This window comes from Chaetodon trifascialis, chromosome 6 (assembly GCF_039877785.1).
Source record: "Chaetodon trifascialis isolate fChaTrf1 chromosome 6, fChaTrf1.hap1, whole genome shotgun sequence".
Lineage (NCBI taxonomy): Eukaryota > Metazoa > Chordata > Actinopteri > Chaetodontiformes > Chaetodontidae > Chaetodon > Chaetodon trifascialis.
In genome coordinates this window covers 28,792,817-28,806,632 of record NC_092061.1, presented here as the reverse complement: position 1 = coordinate 28,806,632, position 13,816 = coordinate 28,792,817, and the positions used below count along the sequence as shown (strand labels likewise).

General features: G+C 40.8%; 1 protein-coding gene across 4 annotated transcripts in view; it reads right to left on the bottom strand.

The window, feature by feature from the left end:
* The window catches only part of tncb (tenascin Cb), a 62,491-nt gene extending 49,221 nt beyond the window's left edge, over positions 1-13,270 (bottom strand). For all 4 annotated transcript variants that reach the window (XM_070963633.1, XM_070963634.1, XM_070963635.1 and 1 more), the window contains exons 1-2: positions 12,799-13,270; positions 451-1,014 (exon numbers count right to left, since the gene is read on the bottom strand). In XM_070963633.1, the coding sequence (XP_070819734.1) occupies positions 451-937 (487 nt within the window). In that variant the 5' untranslated portion in view covers positions 938-1,014; positions 12,799-13,270. The remainder of the gene's footprint in view (positions 1-450; positions 1,015-12,798) is intronic.
* Between the last annotated feature and the right edge of the window lie 546 nt (positions 13,271-13,816).

Sequence of the window (13,816 nt, the reverse complement as noted above, 5' to 3'; positions counted from 1 at the left end):
TATTTCTTGTGTGAAAGGTGTTATGCAAAAAAGTTTATTATTGTTGTTGTTGTTGTTGTTGTTGCTTTGTTGTTGTTGTTGTTATAAATAATGCAAAAAAATCACTTTTGTTTCCATTTGGACAGTCGTTAATTTCTTTTCAAACTACTATTTTAATCTATTTTCATGCCTTAACATGTTGATTTCCACACTGTCATAAAATAAATGGAAAACAATGATTGCCAAAAAAGTAGAGAGATGGGAAATTGGAGGGCAATAATGTAAAATACAGACAGCTTGTGGTTAATGAGCTAAAAAATGGAAAGCAATTGCCATAGCCTTTCAGAATGTATTGCCTGGAGCACCTTTGAAATTAAGCTGCAGAGTTGACCACAGGTAATGTATAAACATACTGCCATTGCAGCACATTAATTACAGTACAAGTATATATGGTGAAAGATATAGAATTACCTGTAACTTGAGCTCCACAGCAGCCTGACCCACTGTTGCACTGTTCCCTCAGACTAGAAAGCTCTGACTCCAGCATCTCGAGCCTATTTAGGATATCCTTGATGTCTGGCAGCTGGTTGTCACATCCACATGCCCGCTTGGGGATACTGATGCGGTGTGTGAAAACAATCTGATTGTCGCCATCCTCTGTGTGCTCCATGTGCTCAGTGTTTTGCATGTCCATCGTGGTGCTCTTGTGTTTGAGCTCAGTGCCTCCAGGTGAGTCGAGGTCCACGGAGCAGAGGGACGTAGAGGGGACATTGATGTTGTAGACGTGGTTGAACACTACTGGCTGGTCAGGGTGGGGCAGGGTGAGGTTCTCCTGGGTTTTCTTAGGCATCAGAGCATCTCTACGGTGGCGGATTATCTTCTTGACCAGGCCGGCAGTGGAGAGATCAAAGAGCAGGGCCATGGTCACACAGCCTAAGAGGATGCCTTTCATTTCCATGATTATAGTCAGGCACTGCAGCTTCTGTGAAAGTAGCAGCTAAGTGCTCTTCAGGTATCAAATTTGTGTTCTTTTTTCTGGAGTGGAAGAAAATACAGACAGACGGGAAAATGAGGAAGATTGATTCATTTTGAGAATTTACTTTCAAGCCACATAACTTTGTCATACAGTTGTTTTTTTATGTGGAACACATACAACATACAGCAGTCCGCACCATTCAGGATATCTTCATTAACACAGCCCCACCACACACACATACATCCACACTGGGGACCATAGTTGGACTGAAATATTATAGTATCCCACTAAAAAGCAATTAACCTTCTTCTGTTGCCCCTAACAAAAGACCACTTCCAATCCTGTTGCTGCCTCTGACCCATTTAAGCCCTTCTGCTCCTAGCGGAGAAGACACACACTTAGCGGATGACATTGGGTCATTCTTTTCACAATTCCTCCAAGGACCAAGATTGGCAATTACTGCAAGCACTGCATGTGACCTTGGGGATCTGAAGCTTCCTTCTTCTGTCCACATTGAGATAAGTTGCCACAAACAGCCTTGCAACGCCTGTATGGTGGGGAGCCTACTCTTTTCTCCAGAGTCCAAACAATCCAAACTGACAGCTTAATACCAGTTTATGGTTAGACCATCTGTGGGGACAGAGGTTTGCACAAATTTCCCTGCTACCTGCAAAACAGCAGGTCAGGTCTAGTCTGGGGTTTCCGTAACATGAATCATACAACTTAAAAAATGTGCTGATGTTGTGGCAACATTAAAATAAACTTTAATCAACCTTTTCTTGTGTTTGTGTTCTTTTTTTTTTTTTTTTTTTTTTTTTTTTTTTTGTATTAGGTTAAGGATACAGATTGGTTACAGATACTGCTGTCTTGCTGCATGCAGGTCTGGCTCTGCTGTCGCAAACACTAAGTGTATTTATGAAAAAAGAGAATTGATTCTTAAACATTTTGTTTATTCTAGTTGTTTATATGCTAAAAATGATGACAGACATAAAGTAAAACTATTACCATACCAGCACTACAACCAAAATGGGAAACAAAATGATGCATATAGATTCTGTGCAGGGCTGCTCTAAAGGTTAATACCAGCTCTTAGCAGCCAACATGAAAATGTCTGGGCAGCAGACTTGAAAATGCATGATTGCAGGCATACAACATATTCCAAGCCTGTGGTGGAATGTGTATGAAGAGGTTTAATTTTCTCCGCTACACCTGACTAAGTCGCACTGATGTGAATGCAGAAAAAACAAGCGGCATCTTTCCTGGCCATTTTCTTGTGTGCAGGGACAGGGAGGCTGACAGTCAGCAGGTAATTTCCAAGAGGAAGAGGTGCTTGGTTTCCTCATCCCAGCCTGACATGTGATTAGGCAAGCTGACAGATGAGCTCAGCTTGGAGGGATCCCACGGCTTCATCCTAGCCCTCCCCTGTCCCCTCATAAGACAGGCAGAGGATGAGCATTTCCATGACAGGTAGACTGTAAAAGTGCTAATGTAGCTTGCTGATGGGAGTGCCCCCCCCCCCCAACACACACACACACACACACACACACACACACACACACACAGCCCTACCCGCCCGCCCTTCTCCCAACAGTCAGACCGCTGTGCCCAAGCATCACAAACCAGGGATTAAATCAACAAAATAGCCAGAAAATTGCTTTGAGTTGCTGTTAAGGTTTTAGTTCTGGGCAGATGGTTGGCTTTCTCACATTGAAGGCTGGCTGCTCTCCACATGGACTTCTGAGCAAGGCAACTCTGGGAGACCAAAGCAGGCTTTGTGTGAGAATCTGTGACTCTGGCAAAACTCAGCTTTATTCAGAAATAGATGAAGAGAGGAGACTTCCACAGAGAAGAAAACTTCTGATTTGGCCTTTTCTCTTCTTAGCTGCCACCTATTACTCTTTAATATGAAGCAGAACAATCACAATAAGGGAATCTGAGTGTGACCCTGAGAAACGCAGAGCTGATCCCTCTGTTTGGACTTTCTTCATGAGCACCCTGTGGCCCTGACGCTATGCTAATGCAGCTGGTTGCTGGCACTGTAGACATAGACTTGATACAATCTGACTGCTCCAGCTTTGTTACTCACTCTCTCAGTTTTTTCTCTATTGTTAGCTTCTCAAATAGCAACAAAGCTTATTGCCCGCCTTTTGGTTGAATGTGAGGTGAATTTTACCAGGGGGAAACCTGCTGGCACACACACATTTGGTGCAACTGATCTAAATTACCCTGTGGTGAATGAGTGGTAAGGAAACACCTGAAGTCGTGTATCTCACACAGTGGAGAGCTGGAAATGCTTTAAAGATCCAATTGTGGTTAGCTCTCTCACTACCAATACAGTTAAATTAATTTTACCGTATTATTTTTTAGGATTAAAATGAATGGGGGTGCCAAGGGGGGTGCCAATCAAACAGTCAACCCTAAACCTTTACCCTGACCCTAACCTGGTGAAGCATATACCATTCCATTCCATTCCATTCCATTCCATTCCATTCCATTCCATTCCATTCCTTATAAGGGTTACTTGTCATTCACAGAGGAAAGCATAGGTTGTTTCAAGTGTGTGACAAAAAGACCAGTCTCATTAAACATGCATTTAATATTAACATATCCATATACATTACATGTGTAACATGCAACTAAAAATGCAATTCAGTGGTATGCACAAGCATTCCTCAACAAAAGAACCCATAGACATCACCAGGAACCCATGGACATCACCAGACAAGATTTAAGATTCAAGATTCTTTATTGTCATATACTTAGACAATGTAACATTGTCACCAATAATGAAATCCAGTGATGCTCTGCCAGGCCTCTATTGCAACTGCCTTCAGTTTCTGCTTGTTCTTGGGGCATTTTCCCTTCAGTTTTGTCAAGCAAGTGAAATGCATGCTCAATTGGATTCAGGTCAGGTGATTGACCTGGCGTTTGCACTTCCACTTCTTTGCCTTAAAAAACTCTTTGGTTACTTTCACAGTATGCTTCGGGTCATTGCCCATCTGTACTGTGAAGTGCCGTCCAGTGAGTTCTGAAGTATTCGGCTGAATATGAACTGATAATATTGCCCGAAACACTTCTGAATTCATCCTGCTTCTTTTGTCAGCTGTCACATCATCAATGAATACAAGGGAACTGGTTCGATTGGTAGCCATACATGCCCACGCCATAACACTACCACTACCATGCTTCACCAATGAGGTGGTATGCTTTGGATGATGGGCAGTTCCTTTCCTTCTCCATATTCTTCTCTTCCCATCATTCTGGGACAAGTTGATCTTTGTCTCATCTGTTCATAGGATGTTGTTCCAGAACTTTACAGGCATTTTTTTTTAATGTTTTTGGCAAACTCCTGTTTTTGACACTCACCAATGGTTTACATCTTGCGGTGAACCCTCTGTATTCACTATGGTGAAGTCTACTCTTGATTGTTGACTTTGATACAGATACACCCACCCCTTGGAGAGTGTTCTTAATCTGGCTAACTGTTGTGAAGGGGTTTTTCTTCACCAGGGAAGTAATTCTTCTCTCATCCACCATAGTTGTTGTCCTTGTTTTTTTTTTGGTGTTGCTGAGCTCAGCAGTGCATTCATTCTTTTTAAAAATGTACCAAACAGTTGATTTGGCCACACCTAATGTTTTTGCTATCTCTCTGATGGGTTTGTTTTGATTTTTCAGCCTTATGATGGCTTGTTTCACTGATAGTCTTCACTGACCATCTAGGACCTCATATTGAGAGTTGACAGCAGCAGATTCCGAATGCAAATACCACACTTGAAATGAACTCTAGACCTTTTATCTGCTCCTTGTGAATGAAATAATGAGGGAATAACACCCTCCCGGCCATGGAACAGCTGAGCAGCCAATTGTCCAATTACTTTTGGTCCCTTAAAATGGGGAGGCATATATAGAAATTGTTTTCATTCCTAGACCATTCACCTGATTTGGATGTAAATACCCTCAAATTGAAGCTGAAAGTCTGCACTTAAAGCACACCTTGGTTGTTTCATTTCAAGTCCATTGTGGTGGTGTACAGAGCCAAAATTGTGAAAATTGTGTTAATGTCCAAACATTTATGGACCTGACTGTGTGGCCAGAATAAATAATGAAATTGAAAGGAGTCCAGAAGTTCCAGTCCACAGTCCGCAGATCTTAACATAAGTCTTCTTGTACATCCCTGATTTTCCCATTAGTGTAATGTAAAAAACACTGCACCTCCATCCAGCTGAAGCAGCAGTAACAAGCATTTTCTAGCATGTTCCAAGATGGTGCTTCTTTATTTTGCTTGTGAAAGTCTCGAACCTTTATTCCTGTGGTAAATCAAGAGAATGTATTTGTCTCACACAAAGGAGAACCAAGGGGATCAAGATAAGAGTAAAACCCAGACAGTGTAGTCAGCACAAAACCCATAAGCTATCAAATGCCATGCAATGGCAAGCAAAGATCTGTCTCATTACAGTGGTCAATCACTTCGTGTTGATCTTGTTTCCATTTGGACAGTGTTGTTTCAAATATATAAATCCTGTGTGGATGATTGCTTTACCAGTGTTCATTTCGTTCTACTGTCTGCATTCTTTTAGACACAAGTTTTATTTTCAGTTGGTCGCAAGATTGATGAGCAGACTTTCTGTCTGGGGAGGACTGAACACATACACAGAACTTGGGATTTCTTTCAAACTCAGCCAGGGCCCCATGCAGATGAACTTAATCATCACTGTAGTTCACCTTTGCTGGGACTCCACCATATGGCAGGTCCAAGATAAATCACAAAAGAAAACTATTACTTGAAATACATTGGCTATCTATATGCCACTCTGAGGAGAAAATACAATTTGTTTTGGCACAAAAGAAAGGTCAGTTTTATCAGTCTGTGCAACAGCAATGTGTGGTAAGTTATTTAAAAGCAGACCAACATGGAAGGGCAGTCAGTGCTTTTCCTGTAAAGAAAAGAAAGAACTTTCAAAGGATAATGGCAACACTGTGAACAGACAACGCAGCATCCATCTGATAACTCGACAACAAACAAACTGAATAATGAAGCAATGTGCCCCACTTGGTGTGTAAAAGCTGTAAATATTCAATGACTACAACTACAAATCAAGTCCCAAGACTGTATGTTAAACAGGTCTGATAGGATGCACATGCTTTCTTTTCATTTCTAAAGAATTTATCAAGCTTGCCTAGTTTTGTAGGTCATTTATGACAAAACACAGCTTGCCGTCTTTGGTACACAATCCAAATCTGGGTTGCTGGTATAAGGACTGAATGAAGGGTTATAGTCTGGGCTCTTTTCACCTTGAGATACTGCCACACTATGAAAGGGGAAAATGAACAAGAAATAGACCTCAGTCACGGTCACTCACTGCCATGTCAAGAATCATGAAATAAACCTTTTTCTGATCTTACATTAAAAAGCAATCTCATATCCCAAAGAGCCACAAATCCACTGAAATTGAAATCTGCTGCTAGATATATTTATCACAGTCAACTTGCCTGTGAGGTGGAAAAAAAACTGCCACATATGTCCTGAACTAGAGGAGGTGAGTATTGATTTCAGTCCTGTATCTCCACCAAGGTCATAGTCAGGGAGATAGCGAGTTGCTGAGTATAGCAATATGGTTGTGAGTTATAATCATCAAACACAGAAATGAATTTCCAGTAAGAGGCATAGCTTGAGTCGACTGCTGAAAGTACAATCGATGGTATAGTTGTTGCTGTTTCTCAGAAAAGGTTTTTCAGATTTTATCACCTCATGCTCTGGAAGACACGCTGTCTTTGTCTCTCTGCCTTTTATGACCAATGTGGCCATAGCCGTACACAAAACCCCAACGGCGAAGTAAACTGCTCGCTCAATGGCTGAAGAGATACAGTGTTCTAAAACAAGACAAAGAGACAATCAGTTTTGACTAATTTCATGTGAAGGAAATGACTGAGCAGGTAATTCAAGGATTTGGTTCTTAGGCAATTAGGACACAACTAATTGGATAAAGACAAGCCTCCTCTCAGTCTGCACCTCCAGAAAATCTTGCAACTTCTGTCTTGTTGGGCAGATGCATATTTCAAAGCAAGTCAGGTCCAGCAGGTCAACACATGCTTCACAGACCAACCTGAAGAGCCATAACAAATATGAGCTAAAAGTCTGTAATTTCCAAGGTATCCAACCAAGAACCAGCCTCATAGATAAATTGGGAAATATGTTCTAGAAAATCTATATCAAGCAGCTAAAGACAATGGTATTTCCTTCAGGTTGAAATGAAACAAAGCTTCAAAGGAGTGTGAGTATTTGACTTACATTTACCAGGTGGTCAGTCACATAGCTCCAAATCAATGTTGATGTTGCTGAACATGCTGAATGTGTATGAATGGCTGTTTGTAAACAGTTTTAAATCTGAATTGATTTGGTGGATTAACTAATCAATCAATAGTCATGAAATTAATCTGCAATAATACATTTTTCAAATTATTTTTCATTTAAACATCTGTAAAATTCTTTAATATTTTTCATGATAGTGAACATCACCAACTAGCCAGATCATTGTGGTTGTATAGATGAGTCTACATGTATGCAATAGATATTAGATTAGATTCAACTTTATTGTCATTGTCAGAGTGCATCACAGAGACTATGAAATGCAGTAATATATTACATCATATTACATTATATTCAATTTTCAAGGTTCTAGTCAAAGGTTCAACTTACAAAAATATTCTTTTACTTCTCACATCATACAAATCTGACTGACAGAACTGTTCAGTATCAACATATCAATATTTTTACTACAACCATCACTCCAATCATTATTTCACAGTAAAAAATTCATCAGAATTTGACTTGCGAAACAGAAATGAAATGAGAAATATGTTGTTTTTGATGGATGAAAAGAAGACTGGTTTCATCAAACCAAGGTTGCGCTCATTGGCTTTCCACTGCAACCCCACTGTATCTGATGACACAGATAGTGGGGGAGTGGTGAATGTTAGTGTGTTCATGGCTGATAAGGCGGACAGGGAGTCTGGATCTGAGATACAGGCAGAAACACTTATCTGGATACTCAGAGAGAGTGTTCTGCCAAGGCTGAGCCCTGTAGCGCTCACAAAATCAGCGAGTGATTTGAAGCCATACTGACTGATACCTCACGCCAGAAAGTCTATTTCCTCAACCAAAACCAATTTCCTACTTTGACACCAAGGTACAGAGACAAGAGTGATCACTGGGTCAATTGTGCAGCAGACATTCAACTCTTAATTTGGTTTTTACCACATTGTGATTTGACTTGAGGCTCGCTGTGAGGCCATCAATATTCTTTATGGTTTTTCCCCTGCAATGCCTCCATCTTGCGTTGCTGTTCTCTCTGGGTCCAGATGGAGAGGTTGGATACTAGTCATTGTTCATGAGCTTTTTAACATGCTGGGTGCTGGTGACCTACTATTTATTAGCCTAACCCCTGTGTGGTGTGGAGGCTTGGCAGCCTCAAGCACAGCCTTTACGGCACATCCACCTGCTGTTTTCTCCAGACACTTGTAATTGCGTAGCCCTCTATTCTACCTGCTTCCTCTCCTCAGCTTTCACACTGCACTGCAATTACTATAAAAATCTGGCTTGTACGTGGCTGCCGTCTGTGTCGTAATGCTACACAGAGGTATTGATGTCAACTTCTGGGACTCGTCTAAACTTACCATGTAACTAACACCTTCTTTCTCAGGTAATCAATCTCCAAAGAGCTTTTGCCTATCCTATTTTGCAAGATTGTCACATCTTGTGAGCTTTTGGACAAAAAGTGGCAAGTGAAACAACAGCTGATAGTCACATAGAGGTCACATAGAGGAGTGTTGAAATTTGTCAGACAGCATGAATCAGTTGACCTACAGACTGAAAAATACAATTGAACATAGTAAGTAACTCGGAACCATCTGGATTCTTGTTTTGTATATTGTTGAAGAGATTTTTAATAAGTACAAAAAATGCCGAGAAAAACATTGCAAGGCCTTTCAAATTCAGCATATTCCAGCACTATACACTGGAGTTTTATTGGTTACTTCCATTAAAACAGGATAGAAATGATTTTTTTTTCTCTCTAAAATGGAAGCAAGCATGTTGGCTGTGATACCCGGACATCTGTTTGTCCTTGTCTGTGATTAAAGCCTGAAGCGTGTTGCGTGTCCAGATTGGGAGTGCCTTCCATTCAGACACTTGTACGAGCCTAATGACCCTGGTCCCGAGGGTTGGCTGTTCATTGGCTTCCCCGTTTTTCACCATTATCCCCAATTTAAATTGTCTGCCACTCTCAAAAGGGCCCCCATCTTGTTCCAAGAACATCATGGCTCATGCATTCCAATGTGCAAGGTCACTGGTGGAGGCAAAGTGTCAGAACAAAGTGTCTATCACATGTATTCATCTATTGGATGCCTCCAATTGTGAGCCATGAAATAGAAAGGCATCCCGGATCCCTCAGCTACAAAACTTCCACTCCTTTCCCATTGCACATTAGCAGCAGAGGAGCATTAAAAACCACCTGGATTGCTTAAAGCACTTTGTTTGGCACTACAAGCACTACAAACATTTATTTGAACACAAAGCCTGTGGAGGAAAAAAAAAGGTGCACACTCTTTTAAGCAATCCTTCAGTTTTCAAGAATTTGAGAAAACAGAAACCAACAACCAACCTAAAATGAGCTTAATTCAGAAATTAGGTATACATCCATCCATACATACATACATACATACATAAATGTTTTTCACATGATGTATACCTCATTGGTATGAGTGACAACTTCTCTTGTAAAGTGAGTCATATGGCACATATGATTGATGCCCTTTTGGAAAGGATAGTTGATATCCCAAGTAACTGGTTAAGAAACCAATGTATTTGACAAATCAATCAAACCAAAAGTCAGGGGAATATCTATACAGTACTTCTGTTGATTTCTGTTGTACTGTTGGACCACAACAACAAATGACACACTCTCATTCAGTTTCATATCATATGCGCTAGATTGAAGGTATTGAGAACCATCTAGACTAGTGGTGGTCATATGCCCTGGGCAGTACAGTCCAGGTGAAATTATCCAAAGATCTACTCCTAAATTAAGAAACCAGCAACAATGTTGAAGGAGAGGGACAAAGGGAAGGGCAAGGGAGAGGAGGCAGCAAAGGGGGTCTGGATCAGCCTGAATAAAAGATGACTTTCATTTACTCAAACCAAAACATCTCTGCATCTCCCCTGAGGCTTGCCTAGCATGGGGCATCTTGAATACCTACAATTACTATTTGCTCTCAAACACCAGTGGAGGAGCTAAGTGGGGTTAAAGACATCACCCTCTCAGAGAGCTTTGGGGGGCATAGAGCGTTGGGAGCTAACAGCTGTCCAAACAAAAGACTGTTTCCCACTCATCGTTATATTGCAAAAAGCCAAAGGATGTAATAGACCCAACAATCCACTAGAAGACACTGTGTCAGTGTGCCAGTTTCCCTCACATAGGCATGAAAAACACACGTGTATGAAAGTACAGTAACAGCAGGGGTGATAATGACGGTAGTGAGAACAAATACATGACTTTCACAGAGGGGACAAGGGTTTGATTCCCACGTGAAACCAATAGTAAATGTTCTTTTAATGAAGCAGTAATTTTTAGTCTAACCATGATCTATTCCTAAACCTTACCAAGTGGTTTTGGTGCCTAAGCCTAACCAAGTTGGGTTAGGGTTAGCAATGTTTCTCAGCAAGCTGAGAATGACAAAGTCAAATGAATTGACAAGTCTGTCGTGAACCTGAATTCACAGCTACTCAAATACAGCCAGAATCTTTCATTCTGTCCACATCTCATTATACACAATTACCATCCAGTAGAAGATGCCTTGGTATCCTGTAGACCTCTATCACAGCCCACCTTATATTTCCATACACAATCACTTCTCTTTCTCCTCACTGACTCACCTGTTTACCTCCCTCCCTTTCTCTAATGTTTTCTTGCTCAGATGTACATAAGGGTTCTGTTATCAGACGCCATGTGGATACAGATTTCCTTAAACAGTTTAGGGATAGACAGAGTAAATCTGTAAAACTTGCAATGACTCCAGTCTTGCCCTGTCTTAAAGAACTGTTAGCTTGCTTTAAAGAACTTCATCAGCTCTTAGTGGAGAATTCAACTGTGGTCTAGATTCGGTTTTGGTGTCTTGCTCACTCTGGAAAGAACAGAATCATGTTTAAGTGGGATTATTTAAATTTTGAAACCAGGAAAGCACTTTCATTCTCTTATGAATGAAAAGTTGAAATCCTAAGCAGTAAAATTGACCCTTTCTCTGTTCAATACACTCTGGCCTTACCTGGTCTAGTATGACCAGCTTACGTTGACTAATGTTCGCTAATGTTAGGAAACTCAATACAAGTATTTCTGTGTACTTGTTTGCTGACTCACTGGCATTACTACTCTTCTTTACTTGTGCTACTGTTAAACTATATTTTAGCTTCTTTTGCCATTACCCTCTAATTGACACTTTCGGCCACAGAGGCCACTGTATAGTTACATAAGCTTCCTTTAATTCTTAATTTTTTAAAAGTGAAAATTATAAAAAAAAAAGATGGACAGCAAATAAAATTAGGCAATTCACAACAATTCATAAATTTTATATATCCGCCTTCAAACCCACATATCATCCTCTCCTTTATATTATCTGATTGTCTTTCTGATCTGCACATTGGAGGCTGCAAACCACAAGGAAATTAACAGTCTCTGAGTTCGTGTGTGTGTGCGTGCGTGCGTGCGTGTGTCAGTGAAGCTGCCAGTTTATAGCCGACAGTGTGTATGCTTTAGATATGGGAGAGAAACCAACCAGCAGCATCCAATTCAGAGCAGCTGTCTGTCTCCTGGGTCACACAAGCCCACTGTCTGCTGGCAACCATAAAGTGTACAGCTGGACCTACTCTGGAGAGCCACACACACACACACACACACACACACACACACACACACACACACACACACACACACACACACACACACACACACACTAACCCTACCCATCTCTCCTCTGTTATCCCATCAGACCAGAACCCTGCATTTGCCCTAATGCAAGCAGAATAATTCAGAAGATCATCACAGACTTCCATCTCTGAAGGCATTACTCTTTTTACCTGCTCTGGTAATAAATAAAAAATAGCCGGCAAGAGGAAAAACTTTCACAGTAAAACGTAATTGGCACCCAGGTGCATGCAGTAAAGAACAAAATTAAGCCAGTCTCTGAAGTCCTTGCTTATAAAACATAACCATAAATTACAGAAGCTGCTTTGAAGAATGGAAATAATCTTTTTATTGCAAACATTGCCCACACTCTTCACTGGAGGTGAAAATATAGCATTCAGATGGGTCAGTGTTTTAGCCATGAAGCAGTTAGTTGATTAATTGAGAAAATTAATTAAAGCAATTAATTAACAATGCAAATCATTTATCAAGCAAAAATGTCAAACACTGATTGGTTTTAGCTTTTCAAATGGAAGGATCTGCAAGTTTTCTCATGTTTTCTCAGAATTTGTGATCAGCATTTTTCACAATTTCTTGACATTTTGTGGACTAAGCAATTAATAATCAACAGAAAAACTGGTAATGGAAAGAATCCTTACTTGTTACCTGTGCATTTCATAAAAATTACTAAAACAGAAAATAATTCCTCAGTAAAGTTTAATATCAAACCATGACAAAAGTGAAGTAAAGCTGAGAGAATGTGTTGTCGAGTTGTCAAGCTGTGCAACTCAATTTTCTCAATTATCTTAATTAGGCACAGCAATTGGCCCATTCATTCTGTTCCCATTCAAACACATGGACTCCATGCAGGTAAAGAAGGTGACTTACCCCACACACAATGCTCACAGCCTCTTCACTGATTAGAAAATTGAAGCAGTGTTGAAGAGAGCCTTATCAGCCAGCCCTGACAAATGTTCTCACTGGTCTGTATCTTTCAGAGCACTGACAGCTCTGTCATCTTCCTTCTTCTCTCTGTTCTCTTAGAGTGTTTACTCGAGTCTACCTAGAGAGCTGATGTTGTGTGGCCAGTGAGAAGAGAGAGAGAGAGAGAGAGAGAGAGAGAGAGAGAGAGAGAGAGAGAGAGAGAGAGAGAGATGAAGAGCAGCAGAGAGAGGGAGAGGGAGAGAGTGAGTGAAAGAGAGAATTCCCTTTCTCTTAAACAGTAGTCCCTCTGCGGTCAGACTCCACTCCCACCTACTGCTCTCTTAAATGCCTCCCACCCATTCACCCTCTCCACAGCATTGTGACTGAAAGCGAAGGAGCTGAAACGGGACGCCTCAAGGCTGGAAAGAGAGAGAGTGACTGAGAAAAAGAGGGTAGGAGAGGAAAATGGGGGAAGGCGGTGGAGAGGTTGATGGATTGGGGGGTGGGGAGGTGTACCATTAGCAGCAAATTGCAGCCAGCTAGCCAATGGAAAGCAAGATATGAGTGAATGCAGGGCCTGCATTAACATAGCATTTAAGAACTTGAAAGCAGGGAGTGAACAGGGACCACCTTGGCTCAATTTGTGAGATTGAGGAGGATGCAGATCCCAGCAAACTCGGAATATACTCTAAAATTCTGTACTTGTGCCAACATTGAAAATATGGTCCAAATTGAAAGTTTTGAAAATGCTGAGATGATCATTGCTGTTATTTTTGCTTGTTTAGTATAAAATCCCAGTCCACTTGAAGGTGGCACTAACAAAACAGTGACTACTCACAGGGTTACATGGTGAACTACTGTAGTTGAAGAACTAATTGCTAACATGCTAGTTTGCTCAGAAGCTAAATAGACAACAAACTTGCTGTTCATTCAAAAAAGAGATGATATGAGTTTGATATAAAGACAATCTGATGGATTAGGA